We start from the raw sequence: 16,662 nt of genomic DNA, 5'->3' as shown, positions 1-16,662 counted from the left end.
AGATATTAAAAGTATTTCCGTAATAAAACCTTGATTTTTTTTAATACAAATGATATCTACCCTATATAAGTTACCATCTTGTTCAAAGGCTCTTAAGAATAACAATAGATTCTTTTAAATGGTTTACAATACTACCCTACAAAATAATGAAATAGTCTTAGGGATTCTGGGATCAGAGAGTCATATGACCTACTTCCGCCTCCTGGGCGTGAATCTGTGAATCTGTCCCGAAGATTTCCTTCATTTTGTCCTTAAAAAAATCACCGCAGCCATGCCGGTAAGGAACCACTCCTTTGTCTTCGTGTTCTATAATTCCTAAAGATTAACCAACAAGTAAAATTGTAACGTTAGCTGCTTCCCGCTAATTTTAATGAGCAACTCAGAAACAGGCGAGAGCTCTGGGATTTGGGAAGGAAGTGCGTTTTCCAGCCTTCTGTCTGTAGTTGATCGATAATTGGTTAAAAAAGATTACTTGTCTAAACCATTTATGTCCCGTTCAAAGTTGACAACATTAAGCAGATTCATTTTGTAGTTGTCACCATTCCGTGTATACAGAGATCTACCGTTACCTCATAAAGTCATAGGGCTAATAATTTGTTAAGGGGGGGGGGGGGGGGGGTAGGTATAGCTGACTTGATTTTATTGGCTCATGTGAAAAACTGAAGATCTAACCAACCAACCAACCAACCAACCAACCAACCAACCAATGCTTACTTTTACATGTATTATGAATTAAAAAGAAAGGAGAAAAACTGGTTATCCATTATTGGGCCTGGGCCTAACAGGTGCATCAAGTGATAAAGAGCCTGTGTGTGGATGGTTTACCCATCAAATTATGGACTCATTTGCCCTATTTGTAGACGTATGTTTGTTCAGTTGTGGAAATTTGATACCCTTAGTTAATAAAAAGAGAGCTGTTATTGTTGTGCTTTCCTATCTAGTTCTTTTAAAATGATTTCTAATACTTCAGCACTGGTCCTAGATTCTTAGGGAAATACCCCACTGAAATTACCATATTAATAATTGATAAATTTAAGTCTTATATCTGCCCACAAATATAGTTCATTGTTAGTATCATAGATGTAGGGGGTCTTTGATATACAGGAATTAAATGATATTCTTTTTCAGCTTGTAAGTTTGTTACCCTACTGTTTTCTTTTATCTCTTGATTACTTATGAACTTGCTTTTCTGTGCATGCTTTCACAATTATTCACACACCATGTGTTATATTACTTATAATGCATGACATTATATTGAGTGATTGCTTATATTCTGCATCCCTCCAACCATTTATCGCTTATTCTATCAGCAATTTTTTCAGTCTATCTGCAACTTGCACAGTCATAATTGCTTCCTTGCTTATTAAACTTTTGCTGCTTCATTCCTTGATTCCTGTATCTTTATCCTTTTGGTTTCCTTCATCTTCTGTTCTTTCTCTGCACCTGACGTAGCGCCCTACTCAGATACTGGATACCAGAAGACGGGGAGACCAGGTGTAGATAGACGACAACTTAAGAACTTGTCTTTTCTCAACCAGCATATAGCTAGAGTACATTTGTACATGATTTGCTTTGCTGTTATGATTTTGTGATGGGAGAATGCAGACAATTGTCTAACTCTTACTTTTGAAAATTGAACTTGTCTTGTGTACCTAATGCCAGCTCAAAATTGATCTGAATGTCACATTTAGTAGTGTGTGGGAAGTTAAACAGAATCATGCATACATGCAAGTCATATTTATTACACTGTACATGTATATTGAAACAAATGTGTGACCTGGAATTGAAGAAGCCAGTTGTGTATGTAACATATTGAAATGTAGTTTGACATTTCAATGTAGGAGGATGAAATTACTTCATTTCAAGGTTGACATTGCATTTACTAACAATATAAGCATGTAAAGATGTCATGCACTACAGAAACATTTTGAGAATGTGTAGAAAAGATGTATTGTTGTGGCAGGGCTGTCTCCAGGACCTGTCCCTCCTTCCTGGGACAGAAATTTGCTTGTTGGGAATGGGAGTCCCAAATAATGAGTGGGACGGAAACAATTTTAAAGCTGGAGGCAGCCCTATTTTGTGGGCTCATTATAATCGATATTGAATGATAATGTATAAATGATTCTATCCACAGGCCTACCATTCCTCCCTGCAGTCCACCCAGTCCCTGGGGAACATGGCCCTTCTGCCACTCAGGACACAGTTTAAAGGACCAGCACCCAAAACAGGTAAGGAAACAGCACACTGTTTGGATGTCCCTGTAGCTCAAACGGTAGCAGCCTCACAGTTGAGCTCCTGGGTCCATTTAGTTGGTAACTGGGAGACTCCAGTTGAATCCTGGGTTGGGGAAATCTCGGCTGCACCCGTCTTTCAGAAGTGATGTTAAATGGGGTCCTGTGTTCGCAACCCCTACCTGTTAAAATATAGATGGCTACAGAAACAGCAAGGAAACTTGCTGTCCTACTAGTATGTGCAACTAGGCACTACAAGGGTCTGAACCAAGAAACAGCACACTGTGTTTTAAGTCCTTTCCAGTATGTATACATGGAGAGGTACAGTCATGGAAAGGTTCCGAACAGAGTTTGGACTTCAGAGTCAGACAATCATGTTTAAGCAACTGTTACTGTTAGCAACTCAGTGCTAGTGTGTCGGTAATGGGATGTGCAAAAACATTACTACAGCAGTGTTCTCATCAGGATTTTTTCACAGCATAGGGGTCAGGTACAGAAGGCCAACTTTACGCGGTGCAAGTCACGCATGGAGTGCCAAAGACATGACCAGAGTAGGGAGTCTGGCATGTTCCCCCGGAAAATTTGTAAATTCATAACCCAATGAGACATTATTTCATGCATTTTGAGGGATAAATTTTGTGAAGTAGACCTTTTCCTCTGTCACAGCCTCATTCTAAAGCCAAATATGAACTTTTTATAAGATTTCTGAAGGGTCACAAGGTTTGTCCCAGAAAGAAACACCCCTATGCTGGTTGAAACACAGCATAGGGGTCCAGATCACAGCATACTAGTAGGGGGTCCAAATCACAGCATAGGGGGCCCCTATGCTGAAAAGGCCTGGTGAGAACACTGTACAGTATCTCTCCCAAAAAGCTTATGTTTATTTGTTTTATACATGATTTGTATATTATTTTGATGGATTGATAAATCTGTGCTTTTCTAGTTTTCTTTACTCATAGTGACAGAGATTTGCACTTTCTGAGTGAATTTTCCTGATACATGTACGAGTAATCATCTGCAGTACTATTGCTCTCCACTAGAGGTCACCACAACAATTAGAGTCAATACCAACCAAAGGCAAATATCTAAGTAAATGTTGCTGTTTTTTTGGTTCAGGAGAGTCTGACATCATAGATGAAGCTATGCACTTCTTCAAGGCAAATGTCTTCTTCAAGAACTATGAGATAAAGGTGAGTTCAGAAGTTAGTTAGTCCCATAATCATGCTATATGTACCGGTACTGTAAATTCCTTTATGTTCATCGGGACTTGATTTCGTGGTAGGAGGCGTTCAAGGTTGAAACCATTGAGTAATGACTGTAATGCAAGCCAGGAATGTATTTGGTGGTGGATTTGTGGTGTACCATGAAAACTGTGAACATAAAACCATGGCAAATGTTTCATGATTTGCAGTAGCTTATAGAAGTGGAAGAAATCCCACTTCAAGACTTCAACTCTTTGGTTCATGTAGTATCAACATTCATAAACATAATGTTCTGTCATGTTTTAAAAGCTCCTCTCGTCAGGATGTATTTTATATGAAGTAGTTTCGTATATTGTCAATCATCTTAGATGATAAAAATTGCGGTGACAGAAGTTCTATATCATACATGATGATGTATCCTGTTTCAGGGTGAAGCAGACAGGACGTTGATATATGTGACTCTGTACATTTCTGAGTGTCTGAAGAAGCTTCAAAGGGTGAGTAGTGACATGATGACAACCAAGCCTAACCTCATGTTTGCAGCAAAAACTTAAGCATATTGTATGTTATAAAACTGTTGGTGTTTGTGTACTTGTATGTACAGAATTACAACAGTATTTGCTGTGATGTTTTTTATTCAAATTGTTTATGTTATCAGATCAGAACATACTTATAATTTATATATACCATTCATCAATTTTCTTTTCACTTTTTCAAAGGAACAAAATGTATACAGAAAAACAATATGGTAGGTGATGTGGAAAATGAGTCACCATTCTGAGTTTAAGTTATGTTGTAAATCCGCAGTGCACATCCAAGAACAATGGACAGAAGGAGATGCATACGTTAGCGCTGGGGAAGTGGCCCATTCCTGGGGAGGCCGGCTTCCCTGTTAATGCCCTGTATGCTAAGCCTAAAGACAAGCAGGAAGAAGGTTTGTAGTCTGCTCTACTCTACATGTAAGTCATTGGTCCCATGTTTTAAAGAAATCTCCAGCATCTGGACACCAGCGTCTACTGGCGAGAGATATTCAGACATAGCAGTACGAGTGAAGAGCTAGCAACTTGTTTCTGTAAATACAGATGTTGATACAGAAATAGCGAGGAAACTTAGTGCACAAAGTGCATATCTTGGCACAAGAGGGGGACCTTTAACTTAAATCCTTTTAGCTTGATCAGATTTTCTTTATGGACCCTGACAGTAAGAAAGCTAGCTTGCTGAAGGTGACTTGATTGATTATTCATTTTTGCTTGGACATTCATGTGTACATAACTTTTTAGACTCTTGTCTAGCTCTATGATCTTTATGGGATGTGTTTATTTTTAAATTTTTCTTGATCTCATGGCCATGATTCCCTCCCCTCCCCAGACTCCATGCAGCAGTACCTGCTGCAGATCCGTCATGAGACCGGCATGAGGCTGTGTGAGAAGGTGTTCGACCCTAACACTGACCGGCCCAGCAAGGTGAGCTACACACTGTCTTATATATGAATCACCTGTAAACATACTGTAAGAAATCAAACTTTCATGTTTCATCTCTTACGTTTGGCAGTTGTGAATGTAAGAAGTTGAACTAAGCCAAATACAAGGATGAATATGGGCCAGGAAGTAATGGTAACTTGTTTTTCCATCAAAAGTCGAGATACTGAACAGCAGAAGCAGGTGTTATCTTCTAAAAGACCACATCTTTATAAATGCAACAATGTATTCATAGTACAGATTTGTCAACACCATCCCTTGAATTCCTATAGTAACATTCCTCACTTTTGCTAAGGCACTGTTTTTGAAACTTGAAACTCCCTGCCTTGTTCAATAGTTGAAGCTCCAACAATTGAGCAGTTCATAATCAGACAGGGGAACTACCCCCCCTCCTACACACACACCTTTAAGATTGAGACTGTAAGTTAACCCTGCTTGTTTATTTCTTCCAGTGGTGGATGTGTTTTGTGAAGAGGAAATTCATGGACAAGAGTCTGTCCGCACCAGGCATGTAAACTTCATCAAAGAACCAAGAATTTTCAACATCTCAAATCTTCCCTTCTTTCTTTGTACCAATAACATTGTGAGGTAAAGGTGAACAAAATTAGACAAGACAGATGTATGCATTTTTGATAGTTTGTTGTTTTCATTATACCTTGGCTTGCTTATAATTGAGATATTTTATATTATTAGTAATTGTTCCAAAGGTGCATATATACAATGGAAGGAGATTATCTGCCATAATGTTATTCCCAAAGACAGTAACTGCATACAGACACCTAGTTGTACATTGATCATCATCATCATCATCATCATCATCTTTCGTACACTGATAGTTGTCCATTTATCTTTCAAGTCTTTCAACTCAGTAAACATTTTCCACAACAATTTGATAAGACTTTCTTGATAAAACATTGATTCAAATATATGCAACTTTTCTTCAATTTGATAAGTCCATAGTGCTGGGAGGCTATCGTGTACATCTATATCTAGTGCAAAGTTACATGTACCAACGGTTATCTTTACAAACTGTACAACCATGACTATGGTATTTTACCTTTACATAGTCTGAAAAAATAGTCCCATTCTATCCCATACTATACATAGTCTACACAGTCATACAGCAAGTCTACATACATGTAGTCATAAAGTGACTATGTAGACTAGCTAACAAGTTTTTATCTCAATATTCTAAAAGGTACGGTCAGGTCTCTAATAGTAGTAACATGAAGAAGGTGAAATCAGTTTATAACATTTTGATTCCAAAATGGTGCATCTCTGATCACTCAAATATCAACTAATAGGTCTGTGGTGCCATTTGATGCTAATATCAATAAACATTATTTACAGCAAGAACGTTAACTTTACACGTCTTTGTTTCTGGTTTGTGTGCATTCTCGTCTACTGTTTATACAGAAATGACACTGTAGCAATGTAAGGGTGGTCAATAACTCACTTGTACATAGGTGGAAATGGTCTAATCGGAACCAGAAAACATTTGGTGAAAGACTAAATCAGTGCTTGTTGTGTTCTGGACTGATGAATGGTGTGTAGGATCTACATGTAGGAAGAAGGTTTCCTGGAGGAAAGAATATGTTGAAAAATGTTATCTTATGGCAGATACTCTTGGCTGCAGAATATACAAATGTAGAATTGTCACACAGTGAACAGGTGCATTACTGGTAACTTGTACATCTACAGGACTTGTACATGTACAGGTTTTTATCACAAGCTTTGGCTTGGTATTTTCAAAGGTACCAGTATCTTATACATGATTGTATGTATGTAAGGAACGGTTTTGAGTGCTCCATCCTGTCATTTGAGTTCATAGTCCTTGGTTTACATAGCCATAGCATGATGCCACATACCTGATAGAGAGGATTTTATAATTCCAAGCACTTGAGAGCATCTTCAACTTTCTTATCACCGCCCGGACCTATCCGATTGGCGCTGTAGTTGAACACTTTCATCTTTGGACAGTACTGAACCATTGCAGCGACTGTAGGTTTAAAACAATGTTGTTATTTACAACAGATCAGTGTAGATGCCTATGTACAGTGTAAATTGGAGATTATTGACTACATGTAGTACAGAGTCTTTTTGGCAGACATTTCAACAGTATACAAAGTCCTGTAGAATTTTCTTGCAATACGTTCAGTACCCCTAACAATCCAAATAGTTTTGAGAAGCAGAGAACAATTTTCACAAATTTTGTACAAAGCAAATGCTACATGGATGACTTGTTTGGAGGCTACTTGGTGTTGGGCATGATAGCATTTCCTTGAATTTTAGACATTATCACATATCATCGCATGAATGATAGAAAGGTCTAGATGTAAAGTAATGGGGTATGGAATATCAATTTGCTTACCTGTCTGAAGAACGTCCTCCAGACTAAGTTGGCAGTCATACACCTTCAGGACCTTGAGACTCCGCAAGAAACATGGCAGTTCAGATATGTTCTTTCCACAACCTGCAAATTCATTGCCAGAGAGATACAACTCTTCAAGGTTCACCAACGTCTTCAGGGAAGGCAATAACACAAGTAAGTCCGAGCAGACGAGATGATTAAAAGACAACACAAGCTTCCTCAGAGTTGTCAGGTAGAGCAGCTGTTGTGAGAGGCGGGCACAAGGTGCTGTATTGGGGTCATGACCTCCAAGACATGCACTACGAAGATTCAACTCGGACAAATTCATCATCTTGAGGTAGTCAATGACAGGATTGACCAAGCATTGCGTGGTATTGACCAACCAGAGGGATTTCAGATTTCTAAGGGATTGAGGTGGAATCTTGTTCAGAGCATGTGCGAAGGCGTTGTAGACACGAGGTCCCACATTTGAAAACTGAATAACACCTTTGGTGAGAAAGATGTTCTCAAACTGTGAGAAACAACTGCTCTCATAGAAGCATAACAATGCAATCTCCAGGTATGCCTGGTAGCAAAAGAAATCTAACTCAGAACGACTCAGAACCTTTTCCTCATTCCCTGTAGCCCGACATTTAGAATAAAGATCATCTTCTATGTGTCTGTGAGGAAGCCAATCACTGAAGGGATCAGACAAATGTTCTACCTCCTCTTGGTAGATTTTGACAAGATGAGCCAGTATAAGACCCGCTTTAGAGCCTAACTTTGCACAGGCAAAGATGACAACATTTTCCAAGTCCCGCACATTTTGAGCAGTTCTTAGGTATGTGTTCAGAAGTGGATTTTGGTCTGTCTCGTCCTGGAGTTTTTTTGCAAAATACAACCCTGCGAAATACTCCTGCATCGTCTTATGGGAGAAGGAAAACTGGTCAGAAGGGTTGAGTCTGGAGGGACTTTCTTGTCTGTGAAGGATCCCCAACGACACAAGCTCTTGTAAACTGTCTTCACCACAATACTTGGCTATGTCTTCTTGGTTGAATACAAGGCTTTTCTTCAACAAGCCATTGAATGCAAGAGCCTCAGCACACAAAAGTGCCTCTGGAATACCTTGGTCAGACGCAATGTTGTTCCTTGCGCAATGTCGCCTTATGATGAAGGAGATGAGTTCATCATAAAGAGGACAGATTCTACCTCCTAGTACCAAATCCTGCTTCTCGTTCCACATCATACATGTCAGTAAAAGCAGTATTGGTGTTGCCAGAACGCCTGTGGGGATTAGAGAGGAGTCCATCTTGCTGACTAAGGCCTTGCACTTGGCCTCGTCTCCCTTGAAGAACTTGTGAACGTAAGTACGGATGTTGTCCTGGCTGAAACCTGTGATCTCTACCCGTGTGTCCGGACACATCAGACTCTGCAGCTGCGGGGCGTGGGAAGGTCTGGTGGTCACGAGCAGGCAGCAGTCACGGAGAATCTTACCTGAAAGGACGGGGATTTGTAGCTACTCAGTAATGTTTTTTTAGAACTGTTCTAGGCAGAAAATAACATCATAGAAACTTTAGTTCAATATTATTAACTTGATCATTGTATAGAGCCACCTATCAATATCATGTTAACGTTGTAATTCATGAGCCAGAAAGTCAAATACATGTACTTAAAGGGAGTGAAGAAAGGTTCCTACCAGTCAAAAGCTTAGTGACGTCATGCCCCTCATGCCCAGCCCACTCGTCAAAGCCGTCGAGAATGATCAAAACTCGGTCATTCCCCTTCAAGTACGTTTCTAAATCCGACTCCTTGAACGGAACATCTTCTGGTAGGAGTTGGTCGAAGATGCACTCTGTAAGGGACTGGGATTCGCCAACCTTCCGCAGCGCGATTGGGAAAACAAGATCATACTTTTCCAGAATTGGAGAACGCCCCTCAGCCCAGTCAAAAGCGAGTTTGGAAACCTCGGTTGTTTTCCCTATTCCAGCGTTACCTTGGATCAAAATGCGTCGGGGCTGGGGACAATCGGGCCTGGCAGTCAAGGCGTCGACAGTAGAGGGGAGGGCTTGCCGTTCGATGTTTCCTCCCCGCTGGGTTTGTGTCACGAGGTCTACAGTTGTGAAGATGTCCTCTATCTTCATGGTGAAACCTTCATTCCACGCTAGTGGGTGAAGGTAACTCAGTCTTGTCTTGAAATATGACTTGAGTGAATTTTGACATTGAGCCAGCGGGAAGTCGTCAGCGGGACTGTGGATGTCAGGATATTCCTTTTTCAAATCATCCACAGTACTTCTTAAGTTTGCCTTGGACAGGGCCTCCATGAGGGCCCCTAAAGTGGCTTTCTTCCAACAGGTCCATACAGCGAGACTTGTCATCTCGGTTTCTCCCATCGATGTTGTTGATGTCTGCCTGTCCAAATCCAAGATAGAAGGCCAGGTCCTTCCAATCTGAGCAGACATTTTCTTTGATGAAAAAGAAGCATTTTCGTACACCTAAAAACAACATGAAATAAACACTGATTATGATTTGCTTTCAACTAGAATATCACATAAACACACACCTCAGCTACATTGTGAAAATAATTCATTTGCTTTAGTTATTCCAATTACCAGATAAGTCCTATTTTTGCCTGGTCCTCTTCTCAAAACGTGTGGCAGAAAGAGAGTGGGCTCTTGGTTTCCTATAGACAGATCATTTAATTGTACAGATAATGATGGCCTATGATAGAATGGTATCTACTGGCCTGCATGCACAAGAGTTTGAAAACCTCATATCTCTGTGAAAAATGTACAACTTTATCTTGTCTCATTGATGATAAGAATACTGTTGTAACTAACATAATCTACTTTCATTGATGTTTTTCTCTACACAAATACAGTAGTTTTGAATTCCGCTTGAGGTTCTTGCGCCGTCTTTTTATGAACTGACGTCATCGAAGTATCATATCTTTCACTCAGTGCTGTGCTCAAATTGGCCGTCATTATGTTCATTTCTGACTGACCTTGCTCTTCGCTTTCCCTTTCTTGTCCTTTGGCAGCCTCACTCGGTATTGCTGCCTTTGATGACGCATTCTGACCCATCTTGTTGAGAATTTCAGGGACTGTAAGCAAAACAAATAAGTCTTCACTTAAGTTCACACCAATTTGATTCAGTCTTGCTTCTAAGATTTTTGCATGAAATCAGTAATGGAGCGTTCGAAACAAAATACAGTCTGTTCTGTGATAGACCCCCATGTTACTAGTATTTCCTCTGACACACTGTACGTAACGTTACCTGTCAAGTAAAGCGTGTGCAATTGAATACACCGTACCAGTAACGTGCGCAGTCAAACCTCTCGTATTCACAAATATGGCATTCCATTCTACATTAGGGCTCTGTCACACTTGTGCATATATTCAAGTGCGCGTGAGTTGCGCATTAACGATTTTTTTGGTTTAAGTAAGGTTTTGGGGAAAAAGATGTTTTCTACTTTGACCCACCGTTGTGCGGCTTAGTGATCGAGCCTAAGAAATCACTTATTCGGCTGCAAACTTAACCTAAACCAAAAACATGTTAATACCCAACTCATGCGGACTTGTCTATACGCACAAGTGTGACAGGGGCTTTACCACTCGTCTTGGCACCAAAAAGGTTTGGATGATTACTTAAGCTTCTTACGTGATATTCCATGGGTAGTCACTTCAGACACTGGTGCTTTGTATTGCAATAAGCGATACTCCATAGAGTATTTTAAGAGATGGTTACAAACCCAAGGATGATGTACCACTATCCCAGATGTGTGTATAGCGCAACGCCCGTCGAATAACGATAGAAACGACTTGATGTATCATACGTTATACAGGAGACGTAGAATCTAGGGTGGACTAGTTTCTTCATTACTTTCTCTTTTCCATTGCATTTATCATTTGATGTCCAGCATATGCTTGCTTTGTTTTTGTGTTCATGTCTTTGCGATTGTTTGTGATCGTTCCTCTATATGAGAGGCAAGAGAAGAGGTTGTAGTGCCCGTCGTATGACAGTTCCAAACACTACTTCCAAGACAGTTGTCCTAGATCCTGGATATGACGCGTTTTCAACCTCACATTTGAAACCTTTCCGGTAATCGTCAATGAGTTTATTTACAAGAAGATCATGTATGATCTCCAGGCAGATGTAGAAATGCAAAATCTTTAAGTCTCAAGCTCCCGTTCCACTGAGCAGCAGGCCTTCTGCGAGCTTGAGAAACGTTGCGATTTTGAGTTTGTATATCTATATCTACACAATTACAAGCAAAGCATACTGGCCCGATTAAGAACTGTTACTCTGTGCGTAATCTTCAAGCAGACGTAAGGACGCCGGCTTATTCTCAGTACAGTTTACAACAGTAGTACTGTTTTCGCACTTTATGATTCGCCTCTTTTGAAAAAGCTTGCCGAGCGAGAATTTGTAAGGGTGTCGCACAGCTAAAGCAGGGATGTCGCGCAGCTAAGCAGAAAACTCAATTCCATCAATACTAGTGTTGCAAAACCAGGCATAAAACACGAAGAGTATGCCAGATCCTTACGTCTGTTTGGAGTTTACTCTGCGCTAGCATAGACGATGTGCCCACCTGCGTTTGTGTCATCTAGATCTGATGTTCCGTGGAAGATATTGACAGTAGAATGGGGCCCGATGTTGATAACTTTGTTGCCTTGACCGCTCACTTGACTAGGACTTGTAATTTGAGTCACTGTGTTTTCTGTATAAAGCAGAGAAAAACAATTATATCATACATCTGTACACAAGACATTGTTCAAAATGTATATATGGAAGGAAAATATGGTCACGAAATGCACAAATATGGTCATGAAATACACTATCTGGAATTTTATTTCTTCTAACGTAACATGACTAATTAACGTCCGATTTATTCAAAACGTATTTATCTCAAAACCGCGCGGACAGAGCCAAATATTAAACCCATTGGCAGAGATATCAGCTCTTCTAGAAAGAAAATGCATGGTCTGTAAGTTTTTCTCCGCCTGTTTAACGCCGTGCGAGCATGTATTTATACTGATGTTTATGATGTAGAATTGTCCTAGGCTTACCTATTATCGTCCATTTTAGTCTTTCCCTTCTAGCGCTATACTTGAAGAACATAGACCAGAAAAATGCACAGTAACTGTCCAAAGTAGTCTACAGACAAATGATAGTAAAAACTAGAGTTCCACGACCTCATACCTTCGCCGACTGATGTTAGCCTTTTCGAGTGAATGTTTATCACTCAGTATGTAAATAAGGTCCTCGATTGCATGAATTTCAAGTGATCCTTTTCTCTACACAAAACACAGCATTAAAGTAAAATCTTAGAAAAGAGGGCCATTGTAGCATTTCCTTATATATTATGTAAATGAGGCCATCATGATTTATGTCTGATAACGTCCACATTTGATTATCTCCCAAACGCCACAAGAATGAAATCCCATCATTTACCACTCTGGAATTATAGTATTTTTTTTTTAAATTATGCAAATTAGGTTTTCGTTTGCATAATTGATATCTATCAATATTCCTCTCTTTCTCAGTTACATGTCACGTGTTTGACTACAATGGAATGCAAGGGTTTGTATACTTTTTCACATCACCGATCCTGATTTGCATGATTCTTATACGATCATGTAAATCATCACTCAAACTATGTACATCCCTACAAATCATGACGATCCGTCATCACCTTCTTGAGTTACTAGTATTCTCTTTCAAAGTTTAAAACAAACCCATACCTATACCTACACGAGTTCTCCGAAGAGTTATAAAAATAATCACTGTAAGAATATTTTTGCTTAATTGGTATCATAACTTTTATCTTTACTACAGAAAATAAGGCAATTTGTTGGCAATGTATTTGCTTCAATTATGCCCTTATTTTCATAGTCGACATATCAATCAGTTTTTATCAAACCTATACCTTCCAACAGGGAGAGCGTTAGATCGTATAGCTGCTGTGTTTAAATGCCCGTGTGACCTCCCTGACCCCAAAACAGAGCCCTGCACCGGGCAAGTAAAGTATCACATGTGTCCTCCAGGGACGTCTCACAGGGAGCCTGCTCCGGTAAACTAGGTCACCTGTCAGTGCAATTTAACCTGACTATATAGACTTAAAAATAGCAAATTGAAAGGGAATTGTAGACATTTCCTTATAAATTATGTTAATGAGGCCTTGTCATGCATGATTTTTGTCTGATATTGTTCACCTTTACTTAGCTTCCTAATGATACAAGAATGAAATTCCAATCATTTACTATTGTGGTATTTTCAATTAGTATTTTCTCATTAATTATGCAAAATAGGTAGCTATTAGCATTATTGGTATCTATCGATACCTCTCTCTTTTTCAGCTATATATGTCACATGTTTGAGAGTCCTATTTTGAAAGGCAGCAGATTTATAAACTTTCCTTGCTAATTATGCAATTAGCTCCTGATTTGCATAATGAATATTCAATTATGTAAATCATTAATCGAGCTATCTACATACCATAAAGCAAGACGATCCGTTGACCATAAGTCTAGCTATTCATGTCCAAAGGTCAAAACAAATAAATTAAAAACACCCGCTGCAGCTCCAAACAAGCCGCTAGAGGGCCCAAACGTGCACAACTTACTTCATGTGGCATGGACTATCTACCACACAAAAATCATGGCCGTAGCACTTGCAAAAAATTCGACTTCAAACTTTGAAGCTACACTGCAGTACCCAAAGTACCCGCTAGGAGGCCCATCATCGAACTTGACCTTCCCCTTTAATAAATCTACCTATTCACTATATATCGTGCACAACCATCAACAGCTTCTCGAGTTATCCTGTCAACAAACAAATACGCATACATAAACAGCCCACTGCAGTACCGCAGGAAAATGCCAGGTGACCCATTTTTGAACTTGAGCTTTGTTTTAACAATCTCTACGTACCCACCAAAAATCATGCAGATCCATCATCAATACGTCGAGTTATGTTGTCTACATACAAACACACTAACAAAAAAGTCCATTGGAGCACTTTAGGAAAACGCCAGGTCACTGTGACGCCAGGTTAACCATTTTCGAACTTGACCTTCGTTCTTACAACCGCCACTTACCTACCAAAAATCAGCAAGATCCGTCAAAGTTCTCTCGACTTATGATCTCGACATACATACGGACCCACTTTACAGCTGGCGTAACCGATAACATAACCTTACCGCGAATGCATACATTCCCGGCGAAGGTAATTAACCTGTTTCTGAGAACGCCACCACGTCTCCGTCATTGTAGCATTCATTCTCGTCCAAGACTTGAGTTCCTCTCCTCTGAGCATCCAGCGCTAGCAAGGCCATGTCATCGGATTCGGATTCCTGATTAAGATCAACATCAGTGACACCTTCCTCAACTCCGCCGCCGTGTTGCTGGGCAATGCCTGTCCAGGCATTAGTGTCCGTATGGCTCAAGACGCGTACTTGACGCTGGTCTTTGTTTCTCACATCAGCATTTTCCCCACGTTCCCTAATTTCTTCCGAACACGATCTCGTTTGGTGTGGAGCTCGAGAAGTTTGCCCTTCGTTTTTTCCTCTTCCTTCTGCCAAACTCCGGGACCTTCTCGGTTTTGCTGCCTTCGACGCTTTCTGGCCCATTTTTGGTAGGACTGTAGGTAGGTAAAATAAACTAGTTTTCACTTTTTTATCCACCGTCAATTGCACGTACTTGTCAAGTAAACAAAGGCAACGCGCCTATACAGTGCAGCCAGTATGCATATAAATGGCGGTTCACACTTGTGCGTGTATGAAGTCCGTATGAATTCCGTATTGACATTTGTGAGCAAGTAAAGTTTGCAGGGAATATGTTTTTCTTGGCTTTCTTTGACCCACCGTTGTGCAGCCCGAATTCTTCGACCGCCAACGTTACATGAGCTAGCCAAATGTCAATGCACAACTCACATGCGGACTTGATATACGTACAGGTGTGCCCCCCCCCCTTGAAGCTCCCCTCACACTTGACTTGTGCGTATATACAAGTCCGCATGATGTTTTGGGTTTAGATTAAGTTTGCAGCCGAAGAAGTACTTTATTTGGTTCGATAACTAGGCTGCTCAACGGTGGGTCAAAGTAGAAAACAACTCCTTCCCCGCACACTTTACTTGAACCAACAAAATGCGCAACTCATACGCACAAGTGTGAGGAGCCAAAAATCGGGTCCCCAATCTTAGCTCCAGGAGCCCTAAGTTAGTGGTATGCAGTAAAGCGTGCCGTGTTCCATACATTTGTACCTAGCTTTGTTTACAGGCCTCGGGAGCACTGCGGCGTATCATATTTCAAACGCCATACAAAGGTGTTGCTTTTGAACTTATTTGTTATCCCGCTGGCGGGGCTGGTTCACATTAAAACAAACCAACAAGTTCCCTTAGAAGAAGTTCCCTTACTGAAGATTAACCACAACCGTGTGGGTAGATTCTTGATTATAAGTCGTCACCTATGTGTTACCTTTGAAACACAGAAGGTTTTTCGTAGAGCAGAAAATGGCGAGAAGTTCCGCTTTCAGTGCCTTGTCACCTGCCCGACACACATAGCGTGGTACCCACCCGGAACATTTGATCACGTCAGGACATTGGTCCTTCGTTCAGACGAGAGATCTACATCTGTGTCTTCTGTCAAGTATACTTTGCTTTTAACCTCACTTAAATACCGTGACAGAGATCACCGGTACCGTGTACGACTTTCACTGGAAATGTAACTTGTAAACCGCTATACAGTCTAGTCACGTACTTACCAGTAGCTTGTGGGCACAACCGTTGGATACAGTGCCCGGAGAGGCTGGGTTCGCTGGGGGTAGCTTTAGCTGGGACGTTCACAACAGAGGGAACGCGCGGCAGGTGGTCCTCGGAGGTCTAAAATAACAGACATGTGCAGTTCTACATCTTCCGACAATCAATAATGACTGTCGAAAATGCACCAAAGTAGAGCCGTTTCCCTTCCTGGCCTAGGTGTGGTGTCACAATACAGCACCGGGACAAAGGTCACCTGTGTCTCCCAACGCCTGACAGTTTAATATATGGTGATTTGCTTAGGACGATATATGGGCAAAAATCTATCTACGTAACGCTTTGTTGTAGAATAACGATAGAAACGACTTTATGCATCATCATAAGTAGACGTAGAATCTAGAGTAGACTAGTGTCTTCATTACCCTCTCTTTTTCATTGCATTTATTATTTGATATCCAGCATGTTCTTGTGTTGTTTTTGTGTTCTTGTCTTCGCAATTAGCCTTTGCGATTGTTCGAATTCCTTCATAAGAAAGACAAGAGAAGATGTTGCAGTCCGGTCGTATAGTAGTAGTCCACTGTTTTCTGCTGCTGCAGTAGTTAAAACATCCTGCAGTCGCATTCAGTCTTCCTTCAGTCCCCTCCACT

At 40.5% G+C, this 16,662-nt stretch overlaps 2 protein-coding genes across 4 annotated transcripts; one reads left to right on the top strand and one right to left on the bottom strand.

Moving 5' to 3' along the window:
- The first annotated feature begins 158 nt into the window (after positions 1-158).
- LOC136447543 (actin-related protein 2/3 complex subunit 3-like) lies at positions 159-6,278 on the top strand. 2 transcript variants are annotated; one of them, XM_066446545.1, is made up of 8 exons: positions 181-277; positions 1,453-1,494; positions 2,135-2,228; positions 3,348-3,421; positions 3,862-3,930; positions 4,241-4,367; positions 4,802-4,896; positions 5,364-6,278. In XM_066446545.1, exons 1-8 carry the CDS (start codon positions 272-274, stop codon positions 5,424-5,426), a joined length of 570 nt encoding a protein of 189 aa, XP_066302642.1. In that variant the 5' UTR covers positions 181-271; the 3' UTR covers positions 5,427-6,278. The 2 variants fall into 2 exon arrangements, with proteins under 2 accessions (XP_066302648.1, XP_066302642.1); XM_066446551.1 differs by lacking the exon at positions 1,453-1,494 and having other exon boundaries at positions 159-277.
- Positions 5,528-16,271, bottom strand: LOC136447526 (NLR family CARD domain-containing protein 4-like). 2 transcript variants are annotated; one of them, XM_066446544.1, is made up of 6 exons: positions 16,021-16,271; positions 10,263-10,361; positions 8,958-9,753; positions 7,283-8,755; positions 6,780-6,910; positions 5,528-6,490 (listed from the first exon to the last, which is right to left on the bottom strand). In XM_066446544.1, exons 2-5 carry the CDS (start codon positions 10,329-10,331, stop codon positions 6,795-6,797), a joined length of 2,454 nt encoding a protein of 817 aa, XP_066302641.1. In that variant the 5' UTR covers positions 10,332-10,361; positions 16,021-16,271; the 3' UTR covers positions 5,528-6,490; positions 6,780-6,794. The 2 variants fall into 2 exon arrangements, with proteins under 2 accessions (XP_066302641.1, XP_066302633.1); XM_066446536.1 differs by lacking the exon at positions 16,021-16,271 and adding an exon at positions 14,495-14,623.
- Positions 16,272-16,662: the final 391 nt, after the last annotated feature.

The sequence above is a fragment of the Branchiostoma lanceolatum genome, chromosome 1 (genome assembly GCF_035083965.1).
Source record: "Branchiostoma lanceolatum isolate klBraLanc5 chromosome 1, klBraLanc5.hap2, whole genome shotgun sequence".
NCBI lineage: Eukaryota > Metazoa > Chordata > Leptocardii > Amphioxiformes > Branchiostomatidae > Branchiostoma > Branchiostoma lanceolatum.
This window is presented reverse-complemented; position numbering and strand designations above follow the sequence as displayed.